This window comes from Ictidomys tridecemlineatus, chromosome 1 (genome assembly GCF_052094955.1).
Source record: "Ictidomys tridecemlineatus isolate mIctTri1 chromosome 1, mIctTri1.hap1, whole genome shotgun sequence".
Lineage (NCBI taxonomy): Eukaryota > Metazoa > Chordata > Mammalia > Rodentia > Sciuridae > Ictidomys > Ictidomys tridecemlineatus.
This window is the reverse complement of record NC_135477.1, coordinates 159,876,202-159,892,828: the sequence shown is the minus strand read 5'-3', so window position 1 is coordinate 159,892,828 and position 16,627 is coordinate 159,876,202. Positions and strand designations below refer to the sequence as shown.

The 16,627-nt window shown below is 34.8% G+C and overlaps 1 protein-coding gene across 3 annotated transcripts in view; it reads right to left on the bottom strand.

The window, feature by feature from the left end:
* Positions 1–16,627, bottom strand: part of Aff4 (ALF transcription elongation factor 4) — a 92,985-nt gene that overhangs the window by 10,171 nt on the left and 66,187 nt on the right. For all 3 annotated transcript variants that reach the window (XM_021733574.3, XM_005335755.5, XM_013363119.4), the window contains 12 exons: positions 14,722–14,776; positions 14,225–14,262; positions 13,666–13,828; positions 11,117–12,034; positions 8,468–8,556; positions 7,589–7,829; positions 4,710–4,804; positions 3,595–3,658; positions 3,348–3,484; positions 3,032–3,103; positions 1,327–1,420; positions 492–535 (listed from right to left, as the gene is read on the bottom strand). In XM_021733574.3, coding sequence (XP_021589249.1) covers positions 492–535; positions 1,327–1,420; positions 3,032–3,103; positions 3,348–3,484; positions 3,595–3,658; positions 4,710–4,804; positions 7,589–7,829; positions 8,468–8,556; positions 11,117–12,034; positions 13,666–13,828; positions 14,225–14,262; positions 14,722–14,776 — 2,010 coding nt within the window. The remainder of the gene's footprint in view (positions 1–491; positions 536–1,326; positions 1,421–3,031; positions 3,104–3,347; positions 3,485–3,594; positions 3,659–4,709; positions 4,805–7,588; positions 7,830–8,467; positions 8,557–11,116; positions 12,035–13,665; positions 13,829–14,224; positions 14,263–14,721; positions 14,777–16,627) is intronic.

The window sequence follows — 16,627 nt, the reverse complement described above, 5'->3', positions numbered from 1 at the left end:
GCTATGATCACACATTAAAAAAAAATAAAACCAAAAAAGGGGAAAAAACTTACTTGTTTTACATTTTTATCTGCTTTTTTAGCCTTATAAATCTGGTTATAGAAATATATACAAGGAAAAGACTGAATGTAGCTTCACAGAAACATAATAATTGAATAGATAAACTTAAAAATAAATATCTGTATAAATAAATGTATCTTTGGGTGTGGATGGGGTGGAAGTGATATGAGGAGGGAGGAGAAATTACAATCATGTCACTAAATTTTGGCAATGCCAAGACTTGAAAGTAACCATTGAAATCCACTGTAAGAAGGGTTGAGATGTTGTTTAAAACTCAGATGTCTGTATATTGGCATGTGTGAGGCCCTGGATTCAATTCCCAGCATATATTCACATACGTAAAGATTTAGAGATTAGAGATCTTAATTCCATTTTCAAATATTATATAAACCTATCACAAATAATAATTGATACAATAAAATTTTACCTACCTCCCCAAACCAGGTGATGGTGCTTGAGAATTATTATAAGAATTCTATAGAAAAAAAATATTTTAAAAAAATCCATTATTAAGTACTTATGGAGCTGACAGTGCTAATAGAGTTGATCTTAAGTAGTTTTGTACATTTAAGACACCAAAATGTGTAAATGTAAAACAGAAAGAAATTATTAGGTAAGAGCTGGAATGTTCTAGAAGATTTCATATAAGTGGCCAGGAAAGAATGAGTAACAGATGGATAAAGGGAAGGTGTGAGGGCATAGGGAAATAAGTCATTCTATGTGCAATGAGGGTAGAAAATAAGATATATGTATCCCACATAGTTTGCCTAAAATAAAGGTTCAGATAAGGAATAAAAGTGAGACCTGGAGGATCATGTAGACCAAGGTAAGGGAGTATGGATTTGACTCAGTCAGCAATAACGAACTACTGAGGGGCTCTAAATCATAACCAGAGCAGGGTTTTAGGAGGATATTTGTGGTGCTGGACTGAAAAAAAAAAAAACAAAACAAAACATGAGATATTTTAGGAAACTAATAGTCTAAAGAATGGTATTGAAAATAAAAGATCATTTTAAAGGGGACCAAAAAAAATCATTTCAAAGTATAAATATGGTTTGTGGCATATAGCTACACAAGTTCTATAATCAGATATATGTGTGTCAAAAAAAAAATCCCACGAAACCACAAACGTATTTGAGAGTTCTCAAACAGTATATTCTCCCCTGCTGTGTTTTGCCTAAATATAAGAGCACTTCTGGGGTAGTAATGAGAGACTTTTAAAATTCTGTCTCTTAGGAAATGGACCCTCCTCTTTCGAATACTTACCTTCAGGTGTTCTGTCAGTGTCTTTGAGTACTTCAGAGCATTTTCCTTCTTCAGTTTGAAGAGCCTCAGGTACAGCAAAGATTGGCATCTCAGGCTAGCCAAAGAAAAGAGTATCTTATTTCCCAGGATAACAGATTCTGCCCATATCTGTACAAATAACCTTTGCAATATGCAAGAATATAGGACTGGCTCGTGTGAGTAAATCATGGTATAAGATCAACAATACTAACACTTAGGTAAAACCAAAAGCTGTATTCTTATTGTGGTACACAACCATAGGAAAAGGAAGATGGATAAGAAACTTGGTTTTAGCCTCCCATTAGTTGGACTAATGGGACTCACAGAATTCTAATATGTCATTGTAACACATGCATTACAAAAAAAAAAAAAATCACTAAGGTTTGTGGGATGATTTAAAAAAAAATCACTAAGGGACAGAATCACATCATAAATAATCTAAAATATAAAAAATAAAAATTAGGAAACACAACTCTGATAGAACATATGAACCTTAACAGGCTTTTATAAAGGCCCTGTGTGACCATCCCTCTCTACATATCCAGTCAAGTCCACTTCTCACTGGCCCTCTTTTAGTTCCTTCAAAGTTTCCTATTCATTGTACCTCTGCCTTGCTCCCTATCCTCTACTCTTATTCTTTTTTGTTGTTGTTGTTGTTTTGTTTTTGGTGATTCTAGGCTCTATCACAGAGCTACATCCTTATCCTTATCCCTTTTTAATTTGAGACTGAGTTTCAAAAGGTTACCCAGGTTGGCCTCAAATTTGTGATCCTCTCCTGCCTCGGCTTCCAGAGTTACTAGAATCACAGGCACATGCCATCATACTTGGCTTTTTTAAAGTTACATATACTTTTTTTTTCCAAAGTATTTAATTCATATCTTGTGTGATTATTTAATTTCTATCTCCTCACACTAAACTAAACCTCATGATGAACAGGACTGTGTAAGATTTATTCACAGTAAGATAAATTCCCAATATTAAACGAAGTGCCAAGTAAAGTACATAACACCAGTAACTGATAGTACCTTCCAGGAACAAAACAAACTTACTAACCTACTTATTACTTACTAATTTATTTATGGTACTCAGAATTGAACCCAAGGGTGCTCTACTACTGAGATCCATAGCCTTTTAAATTTCTTTTTAGACAAAGGGTCTTACTAAGTTGCCTAAGCTGGCCTCAAAATTGAGATCCTTTCACCTCAGCCTCTTGCACAGCTGGGATTACAGGCATGTGCTGCCATGCCTGGCTGGAACAAAACAAACTTTGGATCATATTCTTTATCCTTCTAAGGAGATGTACGTATATGAAAGGACTGAGAGGGCATTAAAAGAAATGCAGGAAAAAAACATCATTTCTCTTCTCTAGGAAAAAAAAAATATTTTAAACAGTAATAGTAGAAGCAGTAACAGCTCACTGGAAGACATCATACACAGCCCTCATGAGAGATTCCAATATCAATCCCATCCTACCAAGACTTATCAAGAGGGCAAGAGATTAGAAATTGACAACTAAAATCTTTCAGTGAGAATTTTGAGTTATTTCCTGCTTGAGAACAGGTTTGTAACAGGGTTAATAAGGAAGGTTGATTCAAGGATAATACTCTCAAGGCATTGAAGACATACACAGCCCAATTTATCAAGGGCTGCATGTCATTTAGCAGAGGGTGGAACACACAACACTTACCAAAGTACTGTGAGTCTTTTATCTGCAGCTGTAGCATCTGGTGCCAAGTAATTCTTTAGCTTCATAGTGTATCTGTGATTAAGATAACATACAAATGACAAATAGAATATAAAACTTCCCTGTGATCTCATGATTTCCTTTGTCCTCAAAGCATTAGAATCAAACCTAAACATCCACTTAAATGCCTGTATCTCCTTTCCCAAGAAAAATAAAGGACTAAGCATCCTCTTCAGCATATATGGTGATATCAGCCTCTTCTTACTCAGACCAGAGAAATGATGTTATTGCCAATGATGTGGCAAATTCTTCCACTTACTTGATAAGCTCCACTGTGTCTGAATACATAGGGAATGGGGATTTGGATTCCTGAGCATTCTTCTCTAATGCATTCCCACATTCAATGAAAGATACCACAGCATCAAGATAGTATACTGCTTTTTCAAACCTATCGGACTAAAGAAAGGATTAAAGTAGTTAGTGGTGACTACTATAAATAAAAACAACAAATGGGGATTTAAGCTGATTTGATTAAACACATAAATATAAGGAGAATATTTACATACCAATGCATCTGCATTGTGCTTTAGCTTTTTTGCTTCTTGTAGATAATGGTCTGCTGAATAATTTCTGCAATACAAATTTTCATTTTAAATAAAATGGTAAATATTTTCATTAAGAAAATACTAGTTTATTTCAGTTTCTTGTATCCCTTCATTTTCACATCAAGTTCAAAAAAAACTTAAGCTATCATTAAAGATTATTATTTATTTATTTATTTTTGGTACCAAGGATAGAACTCAGGGGGTACTTAATCACTGAGTCTCCTCCCAGCCCTTTTTATTTTTTATTCTGAGACATGATCTTGCAAAATTGCTTAGGGCCTTGCTAAATTGCTGAGGCTGGCTTTGAACTTGTGATCCTCCTACCTCAGCCTCCCAAGTGGCTGGGATTACAGGTGTGCATCTCTGCGCCTGGCTGGGATTTTTTTTTTTTTTCTGACAAATGTTTATATGAAGTTAAGAACATAAATCATTCTGGCCAACTGATGGCATATCTTCTCAGAAAAATCAGAAATCAAACTCCCTAATGTTAAATACTAAAGTTCATCAAGTTATTTTAAAGATTAAGAATAAATACAATGTGGATAGGAGAAATAATATTTTCTCAAAATGCAGGAAAAAAACCATCATTTCTCTTCCCTAGGGGGGGAAAAATACTATTTTAAACAGTAAGAGTAGAAGCAGTAACAGCTCACTGGAAGACATAATACATATCCCTCATGAGAATCATGGAGTTAAGTTAAAGTAGCAGTAGTTGGACAACTGAGTGCCTTTCAAGTTAAAATCAGAATATTCTGTGGATCACATACAAATATTAATCCTCTGATCACTGACAGAAATTAAAATGAATTTCTTACATGCTGACTGGAATAATTCTTGGTTGTTTTTTGTTTGTTTGTTTGTTTTTTGTGAGGCTCACACATGGTAGGCAAGTTCTCTATGTCCCCCAACCTTTTAATTTTATGTTGAGATAAAGTCTTGCTAAATTGCTAGGCTGGCCTTGAACCTGTGATCCTCTTGCCTCAGACTTCTGAGTCACTGGGATTACAGACATGTGTCACTGTGACCAACTTGTAATGATTTCTCAAATGCATTTTTAAAAATCTTATTTATCTTACCTGTCATCAAAGGCGAGCTTTGTTCTCCGAGGCTTAGAAGCATCAGGAGTCGGTGTAGATGGAGGACAGTTAGAGGAGCTATTTGGAGCCTTTTCCTGACCAGAAAAATATATAACTATGTTGAAAACTGTGAGATTAAAGATTAAGTGAAGAGTACTTCTTCAGTCACTGCTAAAATGGAAACAAAATTCTATTGCTTTTGGTAATTGATTTCCTTGTGTTATAAAACTTCTATAAACTTTATAATGTAAACTTTTTAAAAAACAGAATGGTCCATTTTACTCATCCTCATATTTATTAGAGTCTACCATGTGCTAGGCAATGGGCAAGGAACTTGTTAAAAACATAAGACAGAAACCACATACCAAAATGGCAGTACTTCTAAGGGCAAAATACATTAGTAATTACTGGTCATTGGAAACAGCAATAACAATATAATGTTTACTGGCTGTTTATTACATACCAGACACCAAGCTAACTAAGTATAGTTGTTAATCCTTCAAAAACCTCATGAAATAGGTACTGCTATTAGACTGAATTTTTTAAAAAGCATTTTCAAGACTGAGTAACTTGCCTAAGTTCAAATAACCATTTTTTTATAATTTCACGATGCTAGGGATTAAACTTGGACCTCAACACATGTTAGGAATCAAACAAATTTTAAGTGGCATATCTGGAATTTGAGTTTAAAAACCCAGATCTGCCTGATTTCAAAAGCCTAGCTACTTTTCTTACATTTTTCTTTGTTTCCTATCAACATGTCTATTCTGCCTCCTTCCATCATATCCCTTTATGCAAGGGTTCTTCCTTTCTCTCTTTGCAAATGCCTTTCTATTCAGCTCTATACTTTTGAATATACAATCTCCCATAATAAAACAGTATAAATTAGTAAAATTTAACCCATGAATACACAAATATTTCAATAGTAGAAAAACTGGATAATATATAATTTTATTATTTGTGATTAAAATATATTTAAAAGGAACCATGTAATAATTTTCAGTTCCATGTAATATAATTTACTTCAAGAAATGAAAATACAAAAGTCTTAAGATTTGAAAAAATGCTAAAGTTGCTTATGAAGTGGCTTTTTTGTTGTTGTTGTTAGTGGCAATACTGGGGATTGAACCCAAGGAAGATCACTAACTACTGAGCTACATTCCCAGTCCTTTTAATTTTGGACAGAGTCTTGCTAAATTACCGAGGGTGTTCTCAAACTTGCAATCCTCCTGCCTCAGCCTCCTGAGCCTGGGTTTATAGGCATGTGGCCAGCTGAAATGGCTTCTTGAATACAATGTTGCAGTTGTAATGAGACTAAAATAACTGTCCTTTAAGTGCCTAAGTTTAGATTTATGTGAGGAAAACTGAAGGTTTCTGAAAATTATTTTTCTTCAACTAATTCATTTAACTGCCTGAGTTGGTAATTGTCAAGACCAACTAGAATTAACAACTTTAATAACTATTAAGTAGTAGAAGAGCCTGAGACTAAAATTGGATCTATTTTTTCTTGAAAATGATGGAGTATCAAGTGACTGCATTTAATCCAAAAACATTTCTAAATTACCCGGTAAATCAAACACTGAAGAAAACAACAACAACAAAAAAATCTCTGCTGTTAAGAAAATAAAACTTCCTTCATAAAGAAGAGATTTTTATCCTTGAGACAGCAGAAGCCAAATAAGCAGGTGAGTTCAATTAATGTTTTTTATTTTGTTTATTTAAAAAAGGCCTCTGGGGCTGGGGATGTGGCTCAAGCGGTAGCGTGCTGGCCTGGCATGCGTGCGGCCCGGGTTCGATCCTCAGCACCACATACAAACAAAGATGTTGTGTCTGCCAAATACTAAAAAATAAATATTAAATTCTAAAAAAAAAAGGCCTCAAAACCTGCAATGAAAAGACAGGAGATTGAGAAAGAGCAAGCGGGCAACTGGAGAACTGGAATGGTAAAAGGACAGTTACATCCTCAGGGCATAGGAATTCTCCAATCTACTGTAGAAAAAGGAAGGGTGTTCAGCTGAAGAGCCTGCCTGCTGTACGTATGTTTGAAAAGTTGCTCATAATTTAAATTATCTCAACTTAAAACACTTAAATTAACAAGTTTAATAAGCATGACTAATAGCCTTTAGTAGTCTAATTTTTCAACTTTCAAACATATAGTCACAAAAATCCAGTGAGTTAAACTCCTAAAACTTTAGATTATTGCCCTAGTTCCAGAAATTTGTTTCTGATCAGAATAATCAATACAAACACAAAGCAATACAAACAACATGGTAAGAAACTGAGGGGGAGAGTCATTAAGGTACTGCCTTGAAAAAGCTTCTCTGGCCCAAATAGCCATCCACAAACATGAAGAATATTTCTCTACATTATGAGTCTGTCAGGAAAAATAATATTAGAAATAATTTCAGAACTAGCTTAGCTAAATATTTTTTCTATTTCATGAATAAAGCCAAGTGCTCTGTCACTTCATGTAGTATATTTGTAATATATACGATATTCATGTAATATATTTGACTGTAAAATCTAATTCCAAGAAACTTGAAAACCATTTCAAACTACAGACAAGAACTTAATCTTAGCATTGGAACCATGTGGTATTTATTTTGAAAATGTCCATAACCAACTTTTTCAATTATGGGCTACTATCTTAATTAGTATCCATGTGGCCAGCTGACTTATTGCTTTTATGGTCTGAAATGACTGAATCACTTTATCAATACTTTGATAAACTAAGAGAGAAACACACAGGTCTATATACTTACTGAGAAATTAAAAAAGATGTTAAAGTATATAACAAAGATGTTAAAGTACAGTTGTCACCTTGAAGAAATTATAGCAATGAGAGTGATTTTCAAAAGGCCAAGCTCCCAACATCATACCTTAACCTCCTTGGAGCTACTGGAAGTCTTCCCTTCTGTCTTCTTCTGTTTTGCTGCAGAGGAACTGTTTTTGCTGCTGCCACTATTCTCCTTGTTACTATTACTGCTTGACTTTAAGGAAGATGACTGACTAATAGTCCTCTTCCGAGAGCCATGCTCTGTTTTTGGGTCTTTTGAAGGAACAGGCCCAGCAGGTGAAGGTAACAACTCCTTTTCTTTTGCAACGCTCTGCTTTGATGACCTGCCAAACAAAACAAACGCCCTCATTTCTCTACACAGTAATACAGGGGTGATGGATTTTTCCATTCTCTTTACCTGCTTTCAAGACAAATTTGTTTTCCCCATCTGATTATTAGAATAAATGATTATTGCAAAACAAAATGAGACTGTAAATTCCATGAGGGTAGGCATCTTGTCTGTTTTTTCTTTCCCCACCCCATTTTTTGTGCCCCCACAAGCAGTATACCCAGTGTCTAAAACATCACCTGACACATAATTAAGGACTTAATAAATATTGATTAAATAAATGAGCAAACAGAAGAATGGCAAAAAGATTAATGTTCCTAAGTTAGCAACTGGTCTCTTGCAAGTTATATGTAAGCTTCCCATCTATCCAGAAAGTGATAAAGCTTTACTTAACACTTTACCATACTCACCCCTAGTCCATTAAAATGAGAGAGGAGAATATAACCAAATCTTTATGTTTTCCATCTTCAATAGTTAAAAGCAAAAGCTCCCACTATTTAGTATATGTGTGTATGTACATGTATAATATCCACTTACTAAAAGGAACACACTGGGAGCATCTCAGAAAGTACCCAATACCAAATGATAAACATGTATTAACAAAACTGCATGCAACATGTTTTGAACACATACTCTCTGTTGCTGGATGGCTTGTGGCCAGATGAGTTCTTTTCCTCTGTTTTCGGTTTTTTGCTCTCACTGGCTCGGTTATCATCTTCATTCTAGATGGGAAAAAAAAAAAAAAAAAACTCAAAAAACAGCTGGTAGTAGGTCTGATTTTATTTTATTTTTCCATTTAATTTTAGCTATTAGAAATCCATTAGAAATCTCCAGCTTATCCCTACTAAGATAATAGCAGGGATAATATCAGAACAAAAGATTGTAAACATTTGCTATAGCAAAAGCCTATTCTCTTAGACACAAATGATTAAAGCTAAGCAATGAGACATAAGAAAATTATGTCATTACTTTTTAAAAAAAAAATATTTATCTTTTTAGTTGTAGATGGACAAATACCTTTATTTTGGTTTTTTGTTTTTACGGGATTTTTAAAAATATTTTATTTTTATATGATGCTGAGGATGGAACCCAGAGCCCTGCACACGCTAGGCAAGCACTCTACCACTGAGCCACAACCTCAACCCCTATATCCTTCATTACTTTTGACTGGTTCTCCTCTCACTACTATCTGCTTTATCTCCAGGAACTGCCTAAAACATTTATCTTAACAAATCCATGAATTTAAAAAATCTTAATCAAGCTTCTTATATTATACATTTTATAAAGTCAAAATCTGATTTACAGGTATTGATATAAAAAATCTTCAGAGAAATATATGATAATGAGATAATTAAATATGGGAGAGAAAGGGATACAGAGCTCCTTATTAAGGAAGAACTACATGTTACATATATGCTGTAAAAATTTTAAACAAAAGAGTAAAAAAGGACTTTTTATTACATTTTAAATGTTTGGATAGCTTTAAAGACTATGTAATACTTTTTAAGCACAAAAAGGCGTTTCCCCCTCCTACTCCATGAAAAAACATCCTAGTTTTCTAAGGAACAAAGTCTACCATATATAAACCCACATTCCACATAATTCTATGAAAAAAATTCCACAAGCAAGTCCAAGATCTGAGGCTCAAAAGCACAGGGACCAACAGCCCTACACAGCTTACTAAACAGCTTCCCTCATGGATGAGTAAAGCATCCCTATAATATAATAATGGAATCTCATTAGCTATTGTGGCAGAACATGGTAAGAAATTCAAATCATATGGACAATTTCAATTTTGGAAGATTTAAAAAATGAAAAAGTGAAGTATTATTCTAGTTTGTCTGAATATGTATCATCTGTGCATTGTACTATGGTTTTAAGAAAAGGAAAGGGGAAAAAAAGTCTTAGGCTGTACTAGGTTTTAAGGAAATGCTCCCCCATGTGTGACTCTCAGGTCAACTGGGTTGGGGGCTGTTTTCTAAGTTTATCTGATAAGGCCATTCTAGTACCTACCTGTTCATTTGTTCAAGCTTTACTTTCAGTACTTTGAATTATGTTCACACATATGTATTGGAGTAACTGTGAATACAGGCACATGCCATCCAGCATATCTACATGACTATAATCCTTAAATCTTAGACATCCATGAAATTTCACATTTCCTAGGTCTACAAAAAGCTAACCTTAAACATACTCCAAGCATTGTCTCTAAATTGCCTTGAAAATACTTATAGATGAGAGCTGGTATATGCCAGAAAACTTTTTTTTTTCTCCTGTCTTTTTTCCACTTTAGAGCTGGGGATTGAATCCAGAGCCTCACAAATGATAGACAAGTGCTCTACCCATTAAGCTATACAACCAACCCCAGGAGATGTTTTTAGTTCTGACTTTGGTTAAAGGAAAAAATATAGAGCCAGGAGAATCATGAGTTAAAAGCCAGCTTCAGCAATGGTGAAGTGCTAAGCAACTCAGTGAGACCCTGTCTCTAAATAAAATACAAAATAGGGCTAGGGGGGCTGGGGATGTGGCTCAAGCGGTAGCGCGCTCGCCTGGCATGCGTGCAGCCCGGGTTCGATCCTCAGTACCACATACAAACAAAGATGTTGTGTCCGCCGAAAACTAAAAAATAAATATTAAAAAATTCTCTCTCTCTCTCTCTCTTTAAAAAATAAAATAGGGCTAGGGATGTGGCTCAGTGGTTGACTGTCTTGAGTTTAATTCCCGATACAAAAAGAAAAAAGGTAGGCACAGATGTGGACAGTGGATGAGAAAAATTCTCAAGGATGTGTCAAATTTGGTGACTAAACTTTTGGGGGCTGGAATTACTGTCTTCTACCCAAACCAAGTGTGACTTGGTTTGGGTAGAAGACAGTAAAGAATGATAAGGATTGTATTCCAACTAAAAACACCCACAACCAATATTTTAAGAATGTTACCAAGGCCTGACCACCACACACAGAAGTTTTGGCTCATTTCTTATTTAATTCAAAATAATCCTGGATTCACTGAGGGAAACAGGTAGAAGCAGAGAGGTCCTCAAGAGACTGCTCCATATATGTAGTTTCAACTGGGCCTTGGGCTCATGACACATTTTTATTATTCTGTGGCTGAGATTTCCATAGCACTTCAGACTCTGATGTTTAAAAATGAACAACAAAAATCTTTTACAGACCTTGTGCTTGGCTGGGTATAATATAGCTCAGTGGTGGAGTACTTGCCTAGCATTCTCAAGGACCTAGGTTCAATTACAAGCACTGAAAAAAAACAAAACAAACAACAAACCTTATGTTTCCTCTTGCCTTTGCTGGAAACTTTTTCTGAGGCTTGCTTCTGAGCTTCTCGGGTGTGTTTTTCTGACATATTTTTCTTTTCCCCCTTGGGTGGTTCAGTTTCTTTATAAGGCTTTCCCGGTATTCGAGTCAAGAGATTCAGGTCAATCTTCACAATAAGTGGATACCTGTCATCAGGCTCACTGAGGGGTGAAAGGAGTTCCTTCTCTTCCATAGGAGAGAACATTCGTTGCCGAAAAAAACTATCTTCTTCCTCCACAGAGGAGGGTTTAACGGGAGTCCTATTACTATCAGGATACTTAGGAGTTTGAGAAGAAGGAGGGAGGCTCTCACTTTCATCTGAATCTGAGGATGAGGTATCTGTTTCTATGATTTCCCTCGATTTCTGGGAAGATTTACTTGTTGACTTGTATTTCTTTTTCTCTGCAGTAGGTCGTGGGGAAGATTTAGACTCCTTCTTTATATTGGGTTTCCTTGAGCCTTTGGTGGCTGCTTTGTGTCTGCTGGAGGGCATGCTGGTAGCCATGTCTACAGGGGTTTCACTTTCTATCTTCAGGCCTCCACGAGGCTCTTCAGCAGCTGCCTTCTCAGCTTTTTTGGGTTGTTTTTTGCCTACAGTTCTCCTCTGTGTTGTGCTGTCACTCTGTGCTGGAGACTTCTGTCTACCACGCCCACTTTCTGATCCCTTTTGGACAGTTTTGGAGTCTCGTCCAGGAGTAGCAGAACTTGTTTCCTTAGGCCCTCCTGAATCTGCATAGCTATTCCCAGGGCCCTGTTCTCGGCCTTCTTTTTTGTAGCCTTGAGAGGATGGGATGTTACTGTCCACAGAAGACGCTGGTGAAACTTTATGTGGGTTCACTTTATTTAACCAGTTATCAAGTTGCCATTTGTTTGTTGGTGGTGGTTCAGGCTGAAAAACAGAAATACATATACTTTTTTCAACACTGAAGTTTTCTTCCTTCTTCATAATATAAAAAAAAAAAAGGAAAAACTCTAATGTCTAATCCAATAAAAGAATGTGCTTTTAACTGTTTTAACTGGACTAAAGCACAGGATGAAGTATTTACTACTAGTTCTAATCACTTGAATGAGCAGATATTATATGTGGCCTTTAAATAACAAATTCATGTCAGAAATCTAACTTGAAAGGCATTAATTACAGCCAGGCATATAATCCCAGCTACTTAGGAGGTTGAAACAGGAAAAATTACAAATTGGAGATTAGCCTCAGCAACTTAGTGAGGTTTCTTTGTTGTTGTTGCTGTTTTTTGTTTTTAATGGCTGCAGGACTAGGGATGGTAGAGACTGGGTTGAATCCCCAGCATGGAGGAGAGGGGAGGAAAAGCATTGTAACAAGAAATCACATAGTATAATTCCAGAAACTATAATTCCAGAAACTAAACAAATAATGTAGGTACCCAAAGAGGATTTTTTTGTTGTTGTTGCTGTTTTGTTTTGCTTTGGAGGTACCAGGGATTGAACCCAGGGGTGCTTAACCACTGAAGCACATCCCCAGGCCTTTTTTAAAATTGTGAGATACAGTCTTGATGAGTTGCTTAGGGTCTCACTAAGTTGTTGAGGTTGGCCTTGAATTTGCAATCCTCCTGTCTCAGGCTCCAAAGTCACTGGGATTACAGGCGTGTGCTACCACACTTGCCCTACAGGAGGTTTTTAACAGGACTTAGCAAGCTATAGTGAAATTAAACTATATAAAACTCCTTTTATCCATAATAACTATATAACATGCATTACTATATAGAGACATAAAAGTAAAGATCAAACTAAAAAAGTCCTTTTTTGGGGGGGTGGGGGGTAACTGGGGATTGACCTCAGGGACACTCAACCACTAAGCCACATCCCCAGTCATATTTTGTATTTTAGAGATAGGGTCTCACTGAGTTGCTAAGCACCTCACTGTTGCTGAGGCTGCCTTTGAACTCTTGATCCTCCTGAGCCGCTGGGATTATAGGCACATGCGCTGGGCAAGAAATCCAATATTTTAATGATCTGCTAACAGAATTTCAAACAGTTCCTAAATTTGGTGGGGGGGGGCAGAGGGGGAATTCTGTTAAATAATAAACAGAGGGAGGGAAAGGGAGGGGCCAGGGGATTAGCAGGATGGTGGAATGTGATGGACATCATTATACAAAAGTACACATATGAAGACTTGAACTGGGTTATCAACATAGTTTATATATAAACAGAGATATGAAAAATTGTGGTATATATGTATATTAAGAATTGTAATGCAAAAAAAACACAAAGTACATGTATAAAGGCATAAATTGGCGCGAACATAACTTTATATACAAAGATACGAAAAACTGTGCTCTATATGTGTAATAAGAATTGTAATGCATTCCACTGTTGTCGTGTATTTAAAAAAATAAAATAAAATAAACCAATTCAATAAATAGAGTATTTAGTTTTCTTTAAAATACACAGTTCAATTGCTTTTTGTCAGAATATTTAATCTTTTTCCTATATCTTTTATAGTTAAATCAGATTTTTACCAAGGCTTATGAGGAACTCCCTTCTCACCTCAGGAGATGCACTCTGGGATGGTTCATTTGCCTCACTGTCACTGGAACTACTTTCACTCTCTGAATCAGATCCAGAGCTGCTTTCAGATCCACTATGGCTGCTAGAATCATCCCTGGAGTTATCTGCTCCTTCACTATTATGATGTGAAGGTTCAGAATTACTAAAGGAAATAAAACATAAATGAATAAAAGTTTCTTTTACAATGACAAGAAAACATGCAAATCCAACAGCTATCTTTATAATGTTTATTTGAGCTGTTACAATTCAGTGAACACAGAACTTCATTGTAAATGAAATAAACACTTCCTTAAAAAAGTTTCTGATGTACTACTCAGCTATTAATACCTTTTAAAAAAAGCTGAAGGTATAATTTACATACCATAAATTCATGTAGTTTTTAAGTATAAAATTTAGTGATTTTTAGTTAACTTATAGAATTATTTCTCCACAATCACAACTGACAATATTTACTTTATAAGGCCACTTATTATATTATTACAATGTTAATCAGGCTGACCTTATCCCTCTAAATAAAACAAAATAAAAGAATGCCTACCTTCCTGGTGTACTCCTTGGCATTGTTTTATCACAGTCCTAAAATTAAAGCATGAGGAAAACTATGAATAATGAATAGTACTCTATTTGCGTAGCAATGTGAACAATATCTGAATTCTTAAAAACCACCTTTTCTAACATATGAATCGATGTTTACTTAACACATTATTTTTACTTAAGGAATAACTGAATTGCCAGGATAAGAAATTTATTAATATTTCTCCTTGTCAGTAACCTCTTGCTTCATGAGTATGTTCTGACCCACAACAAATGTTAAGGAAAAGTCGAGTTTTTAAAAACAAAAAACAAGGGGGGGGCAGGAAATGGAGGTTTAAAGACAGCACAGAAAACTATAATATTCCAGTGTCAGAAGATTATAGGAAGGAATTCATTCTAAATAAGTGAATTGTAAATGTACTATTCAATTGTAATTTTTATAAAATACAATGAAAACAAATACTGTATGAGACTGGCAAAATTATATAGTAGTAGACACACCTGTTCCCCATCACTGTCTTCACTGCTGCTTAGTTTTAAGTCATCTTTTAACATACTAGAGGGAAAAGGCAAAAAGGATTATTATATTTGGAACAATTTATCATGGATGCCAGAGTATTAAATATACACCAATACTTGTAGAAATAATCACTATGGTAGCCAAAGATTTAATTAAGAATCAAAACAAAAACGTCTGGTTTGGTTCACATTCAGAGTGAAAACAGAGAAAGGAGGAGTTTAACCATGTCATAAGCTCTAAACTTTTCCCAAGTAAAATATTCACCTTTCCTTTCTAATAAAACAAAAATTACTTTCCATAAATTCTCATAATCACTTTTGTTTTCTCGAATTGCATACAGATGTTTACATCATTATTAAAACAAATTAATAGAGCAAAATCCAACAGTCCACTGGAGATGTATAACTCCCAAAGGGGAAAAAAAAAATTAAAGTATCAAATAGTTCTCTCTCTTTGTTCCCAATGTTTCATGAAGAGAAATCTGTGTTGGCAACTAAATAGTAAAAACCAAAAGAAGATAATTTCCTCATCCAAAATTCTAATTAACCCATTCTGTCCCATCATTCTAAATGTAGAACACTTATGAAACTATAAAATAGTATATAATATATAGTAGCATTATATGATAATAATTATTATAATTATAATATACCATTAATTAATAATATATAATATATATAAACTCTAAATTGTTATTTCTAACCATTTTAATGACTTGCGTCAATTCTACTGAAATATTCACAAAATTGAAAATTCTGGACTCAATGGGTTAATAAATAAATGCCTTGTTAGGAAACAGGCGTCCTATATAGAATTAATGGTTTTTAATGAGAGTCTTGGTTATAGCAGAAATGACCATGTATGAATTTTGAAACTCCAAGCTCCAAATCTTCTTGATAAAAATTTAAATCCGTTTTAAAAAAACATACAAATGCTATAAACTGACAGTTTCTGAAAGTAAAATTAAAGGTTTAAGTCTTCCTTAAGACCATGAAATCAAAGCCATTAAACTTAACATTTGAGTAATAACTCATAAACACTTCTTGTTTTACAAGAGAGAAAAAAATTAATACAAAGATTAGGGAGAATTGCAACTAGAAAAATATTTAATATCTCATTATCTTTCTTTTAAAAATTTCATTGCATCTCCAATCAGTGGGAAGGAAATCTTCTTTCACTTGGGTAATTACTTGTATTTTCCCTTGAAGCTCAATCTATATTTAAAAATCTAATCCCAATTCCAAGTATTATCCAAAAAAATCACCTTGAAGTTAACCAAATGATTATAACTATGAAAAGTGTTTTACGACTGGATCAATTAAATGGGATGGGAAAAAGTTTTCTTTTGGACAAGGGCTTAGTGCATATCTATGACTGGTCTCTTGGTAAGGAAATGTATTTAATTCTCCCAGCCCTTATGATTTAATAATGGCAGCTCAATGAACCTGTTTACATGTGTAAATATGTCAAAGCTTTTACCAGGGGCTGGGGATGTAGCTCAGTTGGTAGAGTGCTTGCCTCACATGCACAAGGCTCTGGGTTTAATCCCCAGCTCCATGAATGAATGAATGAATGAATGAATGAATGCATGAATGCATGAATGAATGAGATGCTTGTGTTTGTATATGCATAGTTTTTTTTTTAAAAAAAAAGCTTTTACCAGACTTTTTTTCCCTCAGCAATCAAAGTGAAATGCACATATATTGTAGGCATGCATCAAGCTTTTGAATATAAATATGAGTAGGAATATAATTTGAATTCTTCAGCAGTCCTCAGTCCTCCCATTGTTCAGCTGAAGAGGCTACTAAACTAAAGTGATTAGTGTAGTTTATAGCTATGGCATAGAAAACTGGTGCTGTGGCCATAAATTCTTTAGAAAGTATTTTA